Below are 16,200 nucleotides of genomic sequence, written 5' to 3' on the forward strand. Positions count from 1 at the left end.
CACAATAAACAAGTGCGCGCGGCAGCGTGTGTACCAAACAAGCGACCAAAGCAATAAAAATAATAAATTTGCTAAGTTGCGGCACTTAAATGCACAAATGCGCACATGTAATGTTTATGTGTGCGTGAGTGCATGTGGCTTAATGTGCGGCGCATGCGCACACTGCTACTTGCCACAGCACGCCACATCGTTCTGCAAAATCGTAACTAAGTCAGTGGCAATGCAGCTGTGCCCAATTCAATGGGCGTCGCACTGTTATGACACCTGCTTTTAATGCGTCTTATGACACATAAACATAGAGATACATATGTATATAGAATATACATATGTATATAGGCTTAAGTAGCAACTAGCTGATAGTTGATAGAGATGGTAAGCGTTTAATGAATACTTAATTAGTTTTATCGTCCGCATTTCCGTAATAAATTTAATTGGCAAATCATTTCTTGGTAGAGATATAAAGGAAGTTTGGGGAGAGGGATAATTTATTATTACCATGTTGAAAATGAAAATTTGTTACATATTAAAAATTTCACAAAATATATATAATTTCTTAAAATAAAAAAAAACATATGGCAACACTCTTTCTAACTATATACGACAAAAACCTTCGTTATATCCATCTTATTGAACACATCGTTTTATTTCATTTGTCTTATAAATTTTTGTAACCAAAAAATTTAAACAGGTGGCAACACTGCGACATAAAACTTTGTTATATCCATCTAATTGAGTACATCGCTTTATCTCATTTGCCTTATCAATTTTTTTAACCAAAAATTTTAAGTAGGTGGCAACACAATACACAAATAAAAATCAAATTAGTTAAGTTAGAGGTCTAGATTGCAATATTTAATCAATTTAAAATAATTTATAACTGTAAACAGATGGCAACCCTTCGCAAAAATAATTACTTCAACTTACATTTGCCAAATGTATTTTTCGTTTGATACCCATTTTAATATCGGCGTTGATTTCTGTGAAACCACTCTTTTTGCCAAAATGTCAGGCGCGCATGCGTAAACAATGGAACATATTAAATTCAAATATTTGCATGTTGACATGCAAAGCAAATGGGTGTGCTGAGGGGGCGTAGACAATTTACATTTGCCGCAACATAAGAACACACATATACACTTTCAAGTTCATACGCGCAGATATTCATATTTATAGATATAAATATAGGACTATATATGCATACTATATGTTTCGCCCTCCTCTTCTGTATGCATTCACATGCTTAACAATATGTAAATTTGCCGCAACACCAGCACCGTTCGCTAAAGGCTCAGGTAGCGGAAAACTTGTATATAATTTCCCATTTCATTAGCGGTGAATGCAGAAAATTGGCAGTTAGAAGCCGAATCGATGCTGACTGGGGAAGCGATGTAGCATAATATAATATAAAGAAGCGTTGCATAGCATAGCACAGCAGTTACGCAACCGCAAACCAACGCTGCTCCACCAATTAATAATAAGATGAAACTATGCAAGCATTAAGAACACGTGGCAAGTTAGCGAGGAAGGCGCGAATATCAGCTATCGCAGGCAAAGATGACCACGGTCGATTGTGGCTTGCGTAGGGAGAGTGTGTATTTGTGTTCAATGTGGAGCAGGATATCATCGCTCATTAACATATTATGGAGAATGTGCTGCCGTAAATGCTAATTACCGTAACAATAATGGTATACTTGTATGAGTGATTTAGGCGCGCGAAATAGTGGGAGCGAATATCTCTAAAATGTGCTCTTTCATATCTTATCTTTCAATCTGCTTGGATTCTTATATAAAAAATTTTTCCATTTAAAAACTTGACTTCCACTCCGTTGGAAGGACCAGGTGGAGAAGGACCTAGCTCAGCTTCCAATATCCCATTGGCGCAACGTAGCGAAAAGTAGATACGACTGGCGCGCTGTTGTTAACTCGGCTATATTCGCGTAGGCGGTGTCTACGCCAGTAAAGAAGAAGAAGAGTGACTCGATATCGGCGATTCCGACAAACAAACTGCCTTTTGGGGGAAAACAGACGGGTGCAAAACTCTATATCGATATCTCAAAAACTGACGGAACAGATAGACGAACAGACGAATATATTGACTCAGCTCGCCACTCTGATAATTAATATATATTTTTAAGGTATTAAGAGCTTCATGGCGAGCTGAGTGTAACCTCAGCAAATACAATGTATATAAAATTCATAAGTAATCGGAAATAGTGGCAGAAAGTAACATTACAGTTTAAGTAAAATAGCTTCGACAATGGAATGTAGCATACTTTTGTGTCGTTGGTCAAGCGAGATAATTCAATGTCTACTTTGGCCTCAGAAATTGAATGCCAAACCTATGAAGTCATGTATTACGATTGAAAGAGACGAAGTTTTAGTGTGTTGATCCAACTTTGTCGCTAAAACTGTTCACTGGGATCTAAGGTTGATGAAGGGATATACTTTCTAGAGTTAGGCATAAGGCTATATTTTAAGCAATCGGGCAATTGCAGAATATTTGAATCAGAGTTCTCAGAGATGTCGAGAGCAATGAGTCAGTGAACGAGATTGCCAAGAGCGGTGTACGACTGTCCTCCGAAATCTTGTCCAACATTGGCAGGCCCTTGTAGTGTCTATACGACGATTTGAATAGGAGCATGGCAAGGAAAGTCAAAATGCGATGGAATGTTTTACCTGCGTGTAAAATTACAAAAGTCATATGTAAATTAGGAAATATGGAATATACAAAGTTCCTAGTGACACTTAATAGAAGGGACTGTCGAAACATGTTGGAATACACACTGGTCACAATTTTCTGGCGGACTGACTGCAGAAAATGTAAGGTTCAAGACACTACGGAAATAATGTAGCATCTCTTATGCACTTGCTTGCATTGACAAGGCTACATTTTAAGTATTTGGGGTTCCCATGGTATGATACTCTGAGACGTATCGTAAGTAAGACCACAAAGCGTGTTAAAATTCGCTTTGAGCATAAGCATTCAAAAGGATGACGGCTTCTCACGGACTTCATAGGGAACTCCATCTGTAATCACAAACGAGAAGGACTGCGTGTGTTATTAGCCTACCAGCCGAACCTAGCTAATCGTAATGCTGGTTGTTTTCAGTCTGAAGTAAAAGTGGTAAGAACTTGGCCTATTCAGAGTGGAAATATTCTTGGAATTTTAATTCAGGGGTCATTGTTAGACGGCGACTTTGACTTATGTTTACCTTTGACGATCTGGCTCTTTCATATTCTGCCTAGGACTTTCAATATAAAAGCAATATAAGATATAACTTGAATAGTATTCTGCCTGATTGCTATCTGACATCTTGAGGTTACAAATTAAAAGCTTTAAATTTTTGACTTTAAGCGAAAGTTCTATTTTGCCGGCTAATCAATAAGAGCAATGTATGCACCAATCCCTTCAATTTTTTGAAAGAGTAGAAAGCAGTATGTGATAGCTGAACTGACTTTAATATATCAAGCAAGATATCCACATCAAACAATAACTATATCTATATTCTATCAATATAATTTCAAACTCACTTAGACCAGTCTTCCTCGAAAGTTGATAACTAAAACAGGTACAACTATGAAGAATAATTACAAAGGAAGCTATAACGTTCGGTAAAAAGCCAAAAGGACCCGAAAGTTTATTATTTTATCCTTTAAAATATTTCAAATAAACTGATTATCATGAAAGAATGATAAGTTATCGGAATCTGTAGCAACTAGACCTCATATCCAACCGCAGTTTCACTACTACACTCTCAAAAATTTATTCGGCTTTGCATATTTTACAAGCACAAACTACTTAAAAACCATTATGAATACCGCTATTTGTACCATGCTATTGTTATATCTGAGTTTTCGACACAACTACATTTATTTGTTATCGGTTTAACTTTGTAATTTGTGGCTGTATTTGGGTCAGCGAAAATAATATTCTAGCTTGCACTTGCCGACTAATACACACAGCCACGACTCTCTAGCTGCCAGCTTCGAAAACGATCTGGCATATTAATACCAATATAAATTCCATTAATAATAGCCGAAAGCTGTGCAGCCGCGAAAAAATATGAAACGGATATTAATGCGGCAATTCGTCAGCGCATAACGTTGGTGAGCACAAGCGCAAAAGCAGTATAAAAAGAAATTTAGTGAAAGCAATGCGATTTGGAAAATAGCTGAACTCGAAAATTTGTGGTATGCAATGAGTATTTTCATATATCATTTCATAACATATGCATATGTATGTGTGGTCGTGCCTAAATACACATATTAGAGCATGAATATATGGGATTATACTTAAGCCAGTAGTTAAATAGTATTTACCATCATAATTCTGCGGCATATACTGTGGCGTCCATACACAGAACAATACAATAACAACAACTGAATTTCAAAGCGAGCAGATAAAGGTATTCATAAATAATGCTTTTCCAAGACTAAGTAGCTCTGTGAAGCTCCTAGTTGTATACTTTGTTACGTATACGTCAGAGTGCTTACGCAAGGCAATATTAAGTTGACAAATATATGCGCAAATAATGCTTTCACCAAAACAAATTAGCTGTATGATGAGTCTGGTTATTTGCTTTGTCCATTTTTACTTAGCTCTTATTTTTTTCTAATTTGCCAAAGGGTTGTGCCAACGCCAGAGTGGCTTCTGAGCACACATATTTAGCTGCAGCTAAAGGAAGAGGAGTTTTTTGGCATGTAATTAAGTCGTTATGGAGGCGGATTCACTAAAACAAATAGCGCATACTGCTAAATCTGGGCAAAGTCTAAAGCAAATCCAAACAGCGGCTTGTAAACAAAGTATATTATTAGGGTGAGACAACTTTTGGTATTTCAAAATGTTTTGAAATTTTTTTTATAAAATAATTTATTAATGTTAAAGAGATAATCACAAAATATAAAGAGTTTTCAACTATTTTTTTTTAACATAATTCAAATTGCCTGAAATACTTGTCCTTTTCGAAATACTTGTACTTTCATCTACTATACCTCCAAATATCCAAGAGCATTAAAGAGTATAAAAATCTATTTTACTTTGATACGTTAATTTGTATAACGGCTGTATGTTAGTGGTTCGATCTGAATAAAATGTTCGGAGATAACAGCGCTGCCCTGAAAAATAATATATATGTCAATTTTGGTGAAGATAATTTTCCAAAAAAAAAATGTCTCTATACAGGGACTATATGCTATAGTAGTTCAATCTAAATAATTTATTCGAAGATCGTAGTGTTGCTTTGGAAAATAATATATTCCAAATTTCGTGCAAATATATTGTCCCGTACAATATTTTGTTTTGTATCGGTCAATTTGTATGGTAGATATATCAAATATTGCTCCACCCTAATACACATATCCACACGCCTGGTGTCATTTCATATGCCAAAACTACCGCCATCACATGAATACCTCGAATAGTTTTCACATCCAGCTGTTGTTTTTGGCATCAATTTGTTAATTTTATGATCCCCTTTTACACTTTGTGTACAAATCCTACACAAATCGCTGTGTCCAAGTTATAGACCTTTGCAATTTAACTTAAATTTATTGTTGCGCCGAAAATTTGTAAATTCGTTTCATTGCATGTTGATGTGGCAAATAGACAGACATATTTACACTGACAAAGTCGCTGGAATTAACGGCTAAAAGCTCTACTGATGGCAGGGATATGCAAAGCTGCGAAAGAGTTATGGACCGCGCTATCAATAACAAAGGGTTATATGTACTTGTAGATATACATGTAGGAACATGTACCATATACATACACATAGAGCCGCATACTGGTGTTTACTGTGATTAAATATGTATATACATGAGTTTATGTGTGTATTCTGTGGTACAGTAGCCACCAAAATTGCTAGAGATAGATATAAACTGATATATTATAACGAGATCAAAAAATTAGAGTCGGTCTGTAAGTACATCCGTCTATCCCAGCAAGTAATGACTTCAGTCAAAATCGAAAATAGACTACCTAGAGAAACTTTATATACGTGTTTCTTAACTCACTTAAGAGGTTGATATTGCAGATGCCAAATTTTAACATTGCCACGACCATTGCTAACTGAATATGAAGTTGCAAACCACGCTTCAAAACTAAGTTCACAAAACGGGGAGAAATTTGAAGCTTAAATTTTTGGTAATTAGGCCTGACCTTGTTCTTTAAAATGTTATATTTCAGAAAGTCATTTATCTCAAAACTACGCAAGCTATATGAAACATAATTTAAGCGTACTTTAAGCACTAGAATTTTTTTAAGAGACGGTCTTAAAATGATCGAAATCGGGCATTGACCATCCTCATACAATGTTCATGTATGTGTACTTGCATCGAATTCTATTAAAAATCGGTTCAAACTTCGAACGATAGGCATGACAAAACGCATTTCTAAGCAGTTGAAATTATATATCAGGAATTACTCAACCAAAATCAAACAAATATATGGCATATCTTCCTATCTTCATACTATAATTAAAAAGAGGAAAAATCGAATTATAGCCACACCTAATTCCCACACGCTTTTCAATTTCAACTGTTTCTTTAACTTCCCTATATATACGGTAATCAAGCGCCAAAGTTATAAGAAGAAATCATAAGAATAAACCTTTGCACAAATAGTTCCCCGGCAGTATGTCACCTCTCAAAACCACCAATTGAAAATTCAAACTAGTGTATACCGATACCAAAAATTAATAAAATCGGGTAATAACTATTGAAACGCCCAGATACTGAATATGAGAACCCCGGTGCCTACGGCTGACTTTTTACAGCAAATATCGGTGATTTTTGTCATTCTTTTACTTATACCGTTCAAAATGTAATTTATTTTACTCATGGAAACATTTTCGTCTTGAAAGTTGATAAAGCTCTTTAAGGCTAAGAACATAGTAAAACCAAGGAAGCAAAAACTGGAGCAAATAAATTTTACACATTTAAGATACCAAGTTTGATTTTAATCTTTCTCCACACTAAACTTTTGGGTGTGTCTTGCTTAGCTTAAGAGTCGGAGTTAAACACAAAAATAATAATAAAAATAAAAAAATTAGCTTTTTTTAAAGTACTAATTTTATGCATCGTCTTCCTATATTGTTAAAACAATTATTCTAATAAATTGTTATTATTATTTTCTGATACAACGAAATTTTCAATAGACAGACAACAATTGTTCCCAAACAGCAAATGGTTTAAATTCCATTAAAATACCAAAACTTGTGGAACAATTACTTAATCCAAATATCAAAAAATACAGTGCTTCTCAAACTTTTACCCACTTAAGCAATTCGCGCAAGCTAACATTAGCGTACGGTACCGTTAAAGTCATAAATTTTACTGAAAGCAGTAATAATTCATTTTTATAGCTAAATATTTTACAAATTTGAAAATTGAAACCACAACAAAAACAACAATTCAAAAATCCTGCACAAAGCGGCGCTTCATTAACGTTGGCAAAAACTTTTAGCGCACTTTAAACAAACAACAACACCACTGCACCAGCAATTTAACAACACTTGTGAAAAGAGCGAAACGCCGTCACCACTACCAACCTCAATAGAAAAGCTATTAAGAGCGTTTTCCGCAGCAAATGCGCGGCGCGGAGTATAATGCCAACACACACACCAGCGTATTTGAGCAGATAATGTTGCTTACACATTCAAAAGCAAAGGACGACATGCGTAGATAGAATTGCGAATGTGTGTATAAATCAGATATCAATATATATACATATGTTTAACTGTAAACATATGTACATAAATACCATAAGTAAACCATCATAGGAATAATAAAAAGATTATAGCAAAGCGCAGAGTGTTAGTTGAAACATAACACCAGCAATAATAAAAACAAACAAACGCTGTAGTTTGATGAGTTGGAATACAAAACTACAACAACAATATTTTCAATATTTATCTACGTGCTTGTATACTCTTCTTATATGGGTGCGTAAATTTGCGGAGCTTGCAAAGGAGAGTTGGGGTTTCGCGCTCGTGTTATTTGCTTTTTACGACGGTTGCTCGATAAACCGAAGACATTTTAGATTTACATCTGTTCACCTGTTCCTCGGTGCTTTAATAGCCTTCCCAAAAAACAATCTTTCCACACAAGAGCTAAGTTTTGATCGGTCAGTATGTATGACTGCTGTATGTTATAGTGGTCCAATCTCAACAATTACTTTGAGATTAATATATGTATGTACATATCGGTAAACAGTGAAATAATTTGTACGATTTTTTTTTAGAATATATCGTCAAATAAAAAAAGTTTTCCATTTAAACACTGGATTCCGATCATTCTAGTTGTAAGGCAGCTATATGCTATAGTGAACCGATCTGAACAAGTTATTCGGATATAACACCATTGTCTTAAATAGTAGCCAATGCCAAATTTCGTGAAGAAACCTTGTCAAACAACAAATTTGGTTTTGATCGACAAATTTATATGGCAACTGTATGCTATAGTGGTTCGAGATAAACAATATTATTGGATATTTAGGCACTGCCTTGGAAAATAATGCATGCCGAATTTCGTGAATATATTTTTTTCAAATAAAAAAGTTTTTCATACGAGGACTTTATTTTGATCCGTCAGTTTTATGAAGCTATATACTGTAGTCGTCCGATACCCCCGATTCCAAGAAATGCACAGCTTTACGAGGAGAAAATGAAGTGTGAAAAATTTCAGATCGATATCAAAAACTAAGTGGTATTTGCATATATACGGACAGACATAGGGACATGGCTAAATGTACTCAGCTCATCATGCCCATCATTTATATATGTATACGTTTTTTTTTTTTGTTTTCTCCGACGTTTCCTGCTGCGTTTAGTTTTGGATTTTTTTATGTTTCCGTGTTTTTTATAATTTAACATTAGCCTAGTCACAGGCTGTAATATAATTCCATCATATACAATATTGTTTTTTTTGGTCAAAATTTCAATTAAAATATGACTCAGAAACTCAACCATACATTCATGTGTCCCAAGATTCTACGCAAATAATGTGACTAGCTGGTTAACACTTCAGAAAGCAGTTATAAAAATTTATGGTCATACGTTGAAAAGATAATAGGTTGTCAAAAAAGTCTTGCGGTATTGTCGCTAGTTGGCGCTGAAAATGCGTAGTTCTAGTTTTATTCGTCGCATCGGGTCATGCTATACCTTTTTGGAAAGTTCATTTCACGCGCTAACACCTGTTTGATTCATTGTCGTTTCTTTTAAGTCGTTCGTGCAAACATGGAGCAAAATAAAGAGAAAATACGGCATATTTTACAGTACTACTACGATAAAGGCAAAACTCAAGCCGCCAATAAAATTTGTGCAGTTTATGGACTCGATACAGTTTCCATTTCCACCGCACAACGATGGTTTCAATGTTTTCGTTCTGGTGTAGAGGTGGTCGAAGATGCGCCACGCTCCGGAAGGCCTGTTGTCGAAAATTGCGATAAAATCGCTGAATTGGTCGAAAAGAGACCGGCATAGTAGCAACCGTAGCATCGGTCAAGAGCTGGGCATGAGTCATCAAAAATTCATTTCAATTTCAATAAAAAAAGAAAAATTCAATAAAAATACCGCAAGACTTTTTTGACAACCCATTATTAGAAAAGATTTTCATTTCTTCTAAATTGTGTGTTCTCTTTAGCACAAAACAGCCAAATCGAAATGTTGCCTTAATTCTCACAATCCATCGCTTGAGAAGAATCTATACAAATAACCTAATTAGACGCTTTTCTGATTGCAACCATTTTTCAATTACAACGCTGGCAATTGTAAAGCCAAGATTTGCAAGGCAGCAAACACAATTAAGCCAAGCAAACAGTTCCGAAATTAAACAGCTACAAAATGTGGCAGCCCAGCTGCGCAGCGATAGTAGCCGGAGGCGTACAGCAGTCATCCGCAGCCAACACAGCCTGCTAATCGAGAAGCCAAAGCCAATTTCGAAGTCGAAGCCAAAATGCTACAATGTAAATGCACTCACTTTGGTTAGAGAGCTCCTACTAGCGGCTAAGCTGGGTAATTTGCATGGCATGCCATCAAAAAAGAGAAAGAGAAACGTTAATAACAGAAGTGTCTCCACAGACCCAACTGTTTCTATGACTGTTGCGACCAGCTGCCGCAAATGGTTATGCGAGTCCGTAGTTCAAGAGCAAGCGACTCGATGATGCAAAATGAATGCATTTGAATATACGTGTGTGGGTGTGTGTGCAAGCCGAACTTAGTCAATAAAAGTTGCTGGACGCAAGTGAATTGAAAACCAAAGAAGAGTTTAAGACACATTTGTTAAATATGTGTGAACGTATATGTGTAAATTTGTATACATGTTTGCATGTGTGTATGTTTTGCGTGCTACTCACATTTTCCAGTTTCGCCACAGTCTCATAGAGGGTCATGTTATTGACTTTGCCATATTGCACGATAAAATCGATATCATCATCGCTGTTTGACGTCGACGCATCACTGCCACCAGCCGTGGCAATGTCATTAGAGTTGCCGGAGTTCTTGTTGTTGTCGCCATTGTTCGCGCTGCCAGCGGTTGTTGAAGTAGCGCCTTTCTTCATGTTCTCCTCTTCATTGTCTGTGGTTGTTGTTGTTGCTGCGGTGGGTGCGCTTGCCTCGTAGCCGGGTTGACGCCAAGTCAAGCTAATTGTGGTATTTGTTACCGAAATGGCGTGCACGTCCTCAGCTGGACCGGGTATGCTCTCGGTGCCTGTGACAATAGAGAGAGGGCAAAAGAAAGAAAAAGACAAAAAAATTAGTTAGTGTTGATGAAGAGTAAATAATGATACATCATTAGGCTAGCCAAATTTTTTGGAATTTTTGGAGATATTAGATAATTTAAGAGCAATTTAGTTGCTGTAATAAAATACTTAGGGTTAGTATTAAGCTGACTTCCGAGTTAAAGAGGGAATAATGCAATGACTTAACTGTAATTATAAAATAAATCACACAAGTAATACCCACTAAACAGTACCTTACTAAGTGCGGCAGGAGAGGAGGGTTCGGCTTAAGAGACCTGGTGGTGACGTGAATTGTTTGATCCTGCTGATAGGCATCCTCAAACTCTCTATCTGTTGCGATGGAACCCCTATTCATGAGATGGAGGCAACAGAACGATGAAGGTCTCTACAACGGAAGCCGTTTGACAATAATCACTAATTGTAAGTTCAAGTGTGGCAAAAGATAGCGGAGAGTGAACGGCCAGTACAATTTGGAATTGTTGAACTTGGGGAAATGTCACGAACGCCTCCGTCTGGTGAACACCTTGAAAAGTCTTTCAAAAACGTCCAATCCTGGATATTGCTACTGCCCTCAAATTCAAGACGCTGCTAAAAAGTCACCAAATATTTACAACCACTTTATTATTAGACCGCAAATATCTGCGGTTGCAAGCGAAAAAAAAAACTGTTCTTGGACACAACACAGTCAATGCTGTTATATGTCAGCGATATATAGGTCGTGAAACATAGACAAATGATAAATACTTGCTAAGGTGCACAGGACAACAGGAATGAGAATCACCACGGCGTAACGCACTGTATTTAAATCCGTAATGCTAGTGATAAGTGCCGTCTTCATTATAGATCTACTCGTAAAAGGGAAAAGACAACTCTGGTTATGGAAGAAAGACGGAATATATATACACATATTCACAAGGCAACATATCTGATCTTGTAAATACTACAAGTAGTAGTAGAAAGCCTTCACAGGCGAGGAAGCAAACACTTTAACTCTGACAAAATTGGTGGACAAGGGCGCACAAAGGATGATGGACCACAAAATACATAAAAGATAAAGAGATGTGGCACAGCAGAAAATAAGACGAGATAACCTACTACTTAATAAAAAGGCTCCCCTATCACGGATATTTCCGAAAATACCTATACAACATCTGAAAAGCAGAAAGTCCTGCACATATTTGCAGATACGAACCACTAAACGATGCAAACCATAAGAAAAATATTAGAAAAGAGGTTTGGACATATACATAAATACGGGAGAAAGAGATATAGACGCACACCGTCCAGCCTCGATAATAAAAGAGAGCATTTAAGTGGGTATCCCTATATGGTGCGAAGATACCTCCTTATGACCTAAAAACTTGCAACTATAAACTTATCCTTATATCAAATCTGACGATCATCATGGTACAAAATGAGTGTAAAGACACAAATAAAAAAAAATGTTCACTTCGGTTCCAGAGGAGCTGAAATGCTCAGCACTTATGCATAACATTCCATCTTGATGGGTCATTATAGCTTAAAATGCTATACTGGTCCGATCTGAACATTAAGGAGAAAAAGATGTGTGCATAGTTTGAAACCGATATCTCAAAAATTGAGGGACTATAGCGAAACACCTAACTTAACCTAATAGCTATCAGAAAAAGGGCATAACATTACGCAAGCTGGAGGATCATATAACATTGGCACATTTATCATCAGCAAAAATAAAATAAAATTATTTTACAATAACAACAATATAATAAACAAATATGCTTCCCTATACTATTGCCAAAAGAAATAAATCAATCACACATGCATAAAAGACCGCATACTTTATGTCCTTGTCGGAAGACGCAACCGACGATAATGATCCACTGCATGTGTAAGTGCTCACATAAGACGAGTACACAGGTAAATATTAACTTGAGTGCAGACAGACATATTCTGTACAATTCTGTACATTAATATGTACATATTCTACTTGTATATACACACCAAATGCTGTTCGGCTGGCTTTGAGAGCTTAAGTGAATTTAAACGCAAATTAGTGCATGCAAGCTTATGTGAGTGAAGGTATGTATGTTTGTTGGTACAAGCTGCTCAATCAAATTGGCTTTAATTGTTGCTTAATTGGCAAATACAAAGGCTGCTGATGGCACTCATTGTCTGGCAAGCGCAAAGCTAATATTATTGTAAGCCGTATTGTTGTTATTGTTGCTGTCATTTGCTAGCTGTGGCAGCTAGCAAGGTTGCTGCAGTTGAATGCCAGCGCAGACAAGTGAGTGCGTAAGTGTGTAAGTGCTGGCTCGATTGCTACTTGACAACAATAATACAGGTTAATACAATGAAATGTGGTTTTACTAACAAAAAATAACAAAAAAATAATAATATAAAAGAATAATAATAATAAAGAGCAGTTAAGAATGAATTCCAAGTAAATAAGTGTGGCAAGCAATATGAGCAGCATGCAACTGACTTTACTGCGCTTGAGTGAGAAAATAAAAGCAACAAGTCTGTGTTTGCTTGGAAATGTAAACAAGTATGGATGACAATAACAATAAAAACCAACTATAACAGATATAATAAGTTGAATCGCAAATAAAAATAAAATAAAAAAAAAAACAAATATAAAAAGAGAGTTTTCTTTGGCTGCAGCAAAGCTAAAATACTCCTCAAGGGCAAATTTTTAGTAGCAGGGTACAAAAATTTCTTTATTTTGATTTTTATCGGTTAGTTACTGTGGTAATCCGAACTTGAAAAATTCTTGGAATACTGTAGCTTTTCTTTAAACAATAATTCAACCCAAATTTTGCTAAGATATCTCATCAATAAAAAAGCTTTTAATATAAGTACTTGATTTTGATCAAGCAGTTTGTACGACAGGTATATGCTGTAGTGGTCCGACCTATGTAAATAATATGTTGGGATGTTATAAGAACTTGATTTTGTATGGCAGCTCCTACATTCGCCAAAAAATAGTAAGACTTTGTTCATAATTTTAAACTTAATTCTTTAATCTTCAAACTCGTCTCCCTCAAAGTAATCCCCCTTGACCCAAATACGTTTGTACCAACGTTTTTTTTTCCAATCCTCGAAACATTTGTTAAAGTAAATTTCGCGAGAAGACTTCAATTTCACGTTTATTGTTTCCAACTGACCCAAAACGGCTTACCCAGAGCGGTCGTATGAGTTTTCTGAATAGCCAGAAGTCACATGGAACTCAAATAGAATTGCTTGTTGACAGTTTGGTCAGAAGGAATTTGGAGCGCACCACAGCTCGATAATCGAAGAACATTGTCAACATAATATTGGTTTCTGACCTGCTTTGACGTGGTTTTTTCTTCGGCTCTCTTTTGCCACGATATTCGGCCGATCGATCGTCTACTTCCGAGTTTTCAGTATAGACCCAAGACCCATCGCCAGAAGTAATACGTTTCATGGCATCCTCGTAGTCGGAAAAATGGTATTCAGTGACCCTTCCGATATTCCAACGAAATTCCTTGGCGAAGAAAGTACGTTTGCAAAATTTCAGATTGATATCTCAAAAATGAAAGACTATTGTTCACTTATATTCTGACAACAGACAGCTAAACGACTAACTTTTTATGGTCTCCGACGTTTCCTTCTGGGTGTCACCAACTTCGCAGCAAACTTAATATATATTCATGATATAAAAAATATAAATAAAGTCAACAGAAATGTCAACAATATGCAATCAGTAGCGCAACTAGGCAACAGGGAAAACACCCTGTATCTGCGCCACTAACAGCCATACATTGAATTTAAGTCAACAGCTGATCAGCGTTTCACTCACCTTCTTCGATGCATTGCAAAATATTGCCCGCGTAGGATAGACAATCACTGGAGGTCGTGCCATTGTTGCCGCTATAGCTGCTACCACTCAGCGCGCCCGCATTGCTGCCGGCGCCGTTCGCGTAGTGCGGCATGACGCCACGGCAGATGGTCATGCAAGCGGTGGGCACGCCGCGACGCTGACAGCAGGGCGTATGATCACGGCCACCGGCGGCGCAGCGCACAATAACCGCTACAAAGAGACAAGAGAGAAAAAGAGAGTGGACAATAGCAGATTGAGAGAAAATGTAGCATGGTGTAAATTACAAAAATATTAAATTTGTGTCAAACATTTATATTCACTTCTCACTACATTTCTTTTACTTACACATTTGTGCACGGCACGCCGGTCCGAGCTTTTCAATATCCGACAATTTAATGTTGTACGAACAGAGTGGCGCACATTGTGGCAGCAGGCCGGATGCCTGACAGCATTTTGTCATATTGTAAACCGGTTCGGGCTCGTCCACCGCCTCGGCGGGTTGTGTGCGTGTAATAAGACGTGGTGAGGCTTCACTTTTGCCGTATTGATTCACGGAGACTACGTAGAATTCATAGTAGACTTCGGGTTCGAGTCCCTCCAAAATGAGCGGTGGATTTTTCTAGAAAGGAAAAATTAATGCAATGTTTTTAACGGTCTAAACATATGAGTGCTTTCAAAACAAATGCCTAACTTCGCGGTATAGAAGTATTAGAGCTATAGACCGCGCATAAATTAGCTTCAGTTGAATTAAGATAACTCTATGGATCGAAAAGCTCGTCCGACTAGTCATAAGTAACGAACCGAAATAATTTGTCTAGCAAAATCTAAAGGAGCTCCGGCAACCAAGCCATAGAATTTTACCGGTAAAGATAAAGCTCTAACCCGAAGACCTCCGGTCGAAAAATAATTAGATAGAAGCTCAGACCAGTGAAGAGACTTTACGCTCTCAGAATAAAAGGACTGAGCTCTAGGACGAACTGCCAAACAGATCAGAGGCACGAGAAGTTGGAAACGTAGACAGTTCTTTAGACTGAAATTTAGTACCGACCAAAATATGCCGTTCCCATAAATGGATGAAGGAGAAAGGCTCTCAGCTCCAATTTTCTCAAAATTATTTGGGGTTAGAGATCAATACTTATTATGGACCAAAATTCATTCTTTCCATGAGAACCGAGTCTAACTGAAATGAACGGACCTGGAGTTTTAATAGATGAAGGCTGTTAATTCTACAGTATTCCTACTAATTAATGGGGGTATGTTGTCTGTCACAACCACAACATCAAAATTAATCTTAAATCTGTGACTTAGTGGTTTCGATATCTACCCCACCCAGTTCCACCGACATACTACTGTTACTGTTCATCACCTATTGTCAACAGTCTCATCTTAGACTTACCTTCACCACCGTCAGATAATCGTCGCCTTCGCCCAAACGTCTAAACTTGACATGATAAGTGCTGATTGTGTCGGCCAAGCGTTTGGGTTTATCCCAGTCCAAAATTATAAAATTGTCGGCCTTTGCAACCGTACGTAGCATCGAAGGTGGATCGGCGAGCACGCCGTAACCCTGGAAGAGGCAGCTGCTATACTCGGACATGAAGCGTAGGCACCTAAAACAGAAATTACGAAAAAACATGTCGCTTTC

General features: G+C 37.1%; 1 protein-coding gene across 4 annotated transcripts in view; it reads right to left on the reverse strand.

The window, feature by feature from the left end:
* LOC120779082 (Ig-like and fibronectin type-III domain-containing protein 2) overlaps nucleotides 1–16,200 on the reverse strand; it is a 205,850-nt gene that overhangs the window by 21,529 nt on the left and 168,121 nt on the right. For all 4 annotated transcript variants that reach the window (XM_040111231.1, XM_040111228.1, XM_040111229.1 and 1 more), the window contains 4 exons: nucleotides 15,952–16,165; nucleotides 14,901–15,174; nucleotides 14,535–14,765; nucleotides 10,352–10,704 (listed from right to left, as the gene is read on the reverse strand). In XM_040111231.1, the coding sequence (XP_039967165.1) occupies nucleotides 10,352–10,704; nucleotides 14,535–14,765; nucleotides 14,901–15,174; nucleotides 15,952–16,165 (1,072 nt within the window). The remainder of the gene's footprint in view (nucleotides 1–10,351; nucleotides 10,705–14,534; nucleotides 14,766–14,900; nucleotides 15,175–15,951; nucleotides 16,166–16,200) is intronic.

Source organism: Bactrocera tryoni, chromosome 5 (assembly GCF_016617805.1).
Source record: "Bactrocera tryoni isolate S06 chromosome 5, CSIRO_BtryS06_freeze2, whole genome shotgun sequence".
NCBI classification, from domain to species: domain Eukaryota; kingdom Metazoa; phylum Arthropoda; class Insecta; order Diptera; family Tephritidae; genus Bactrocera; species Bactrocera tryoni.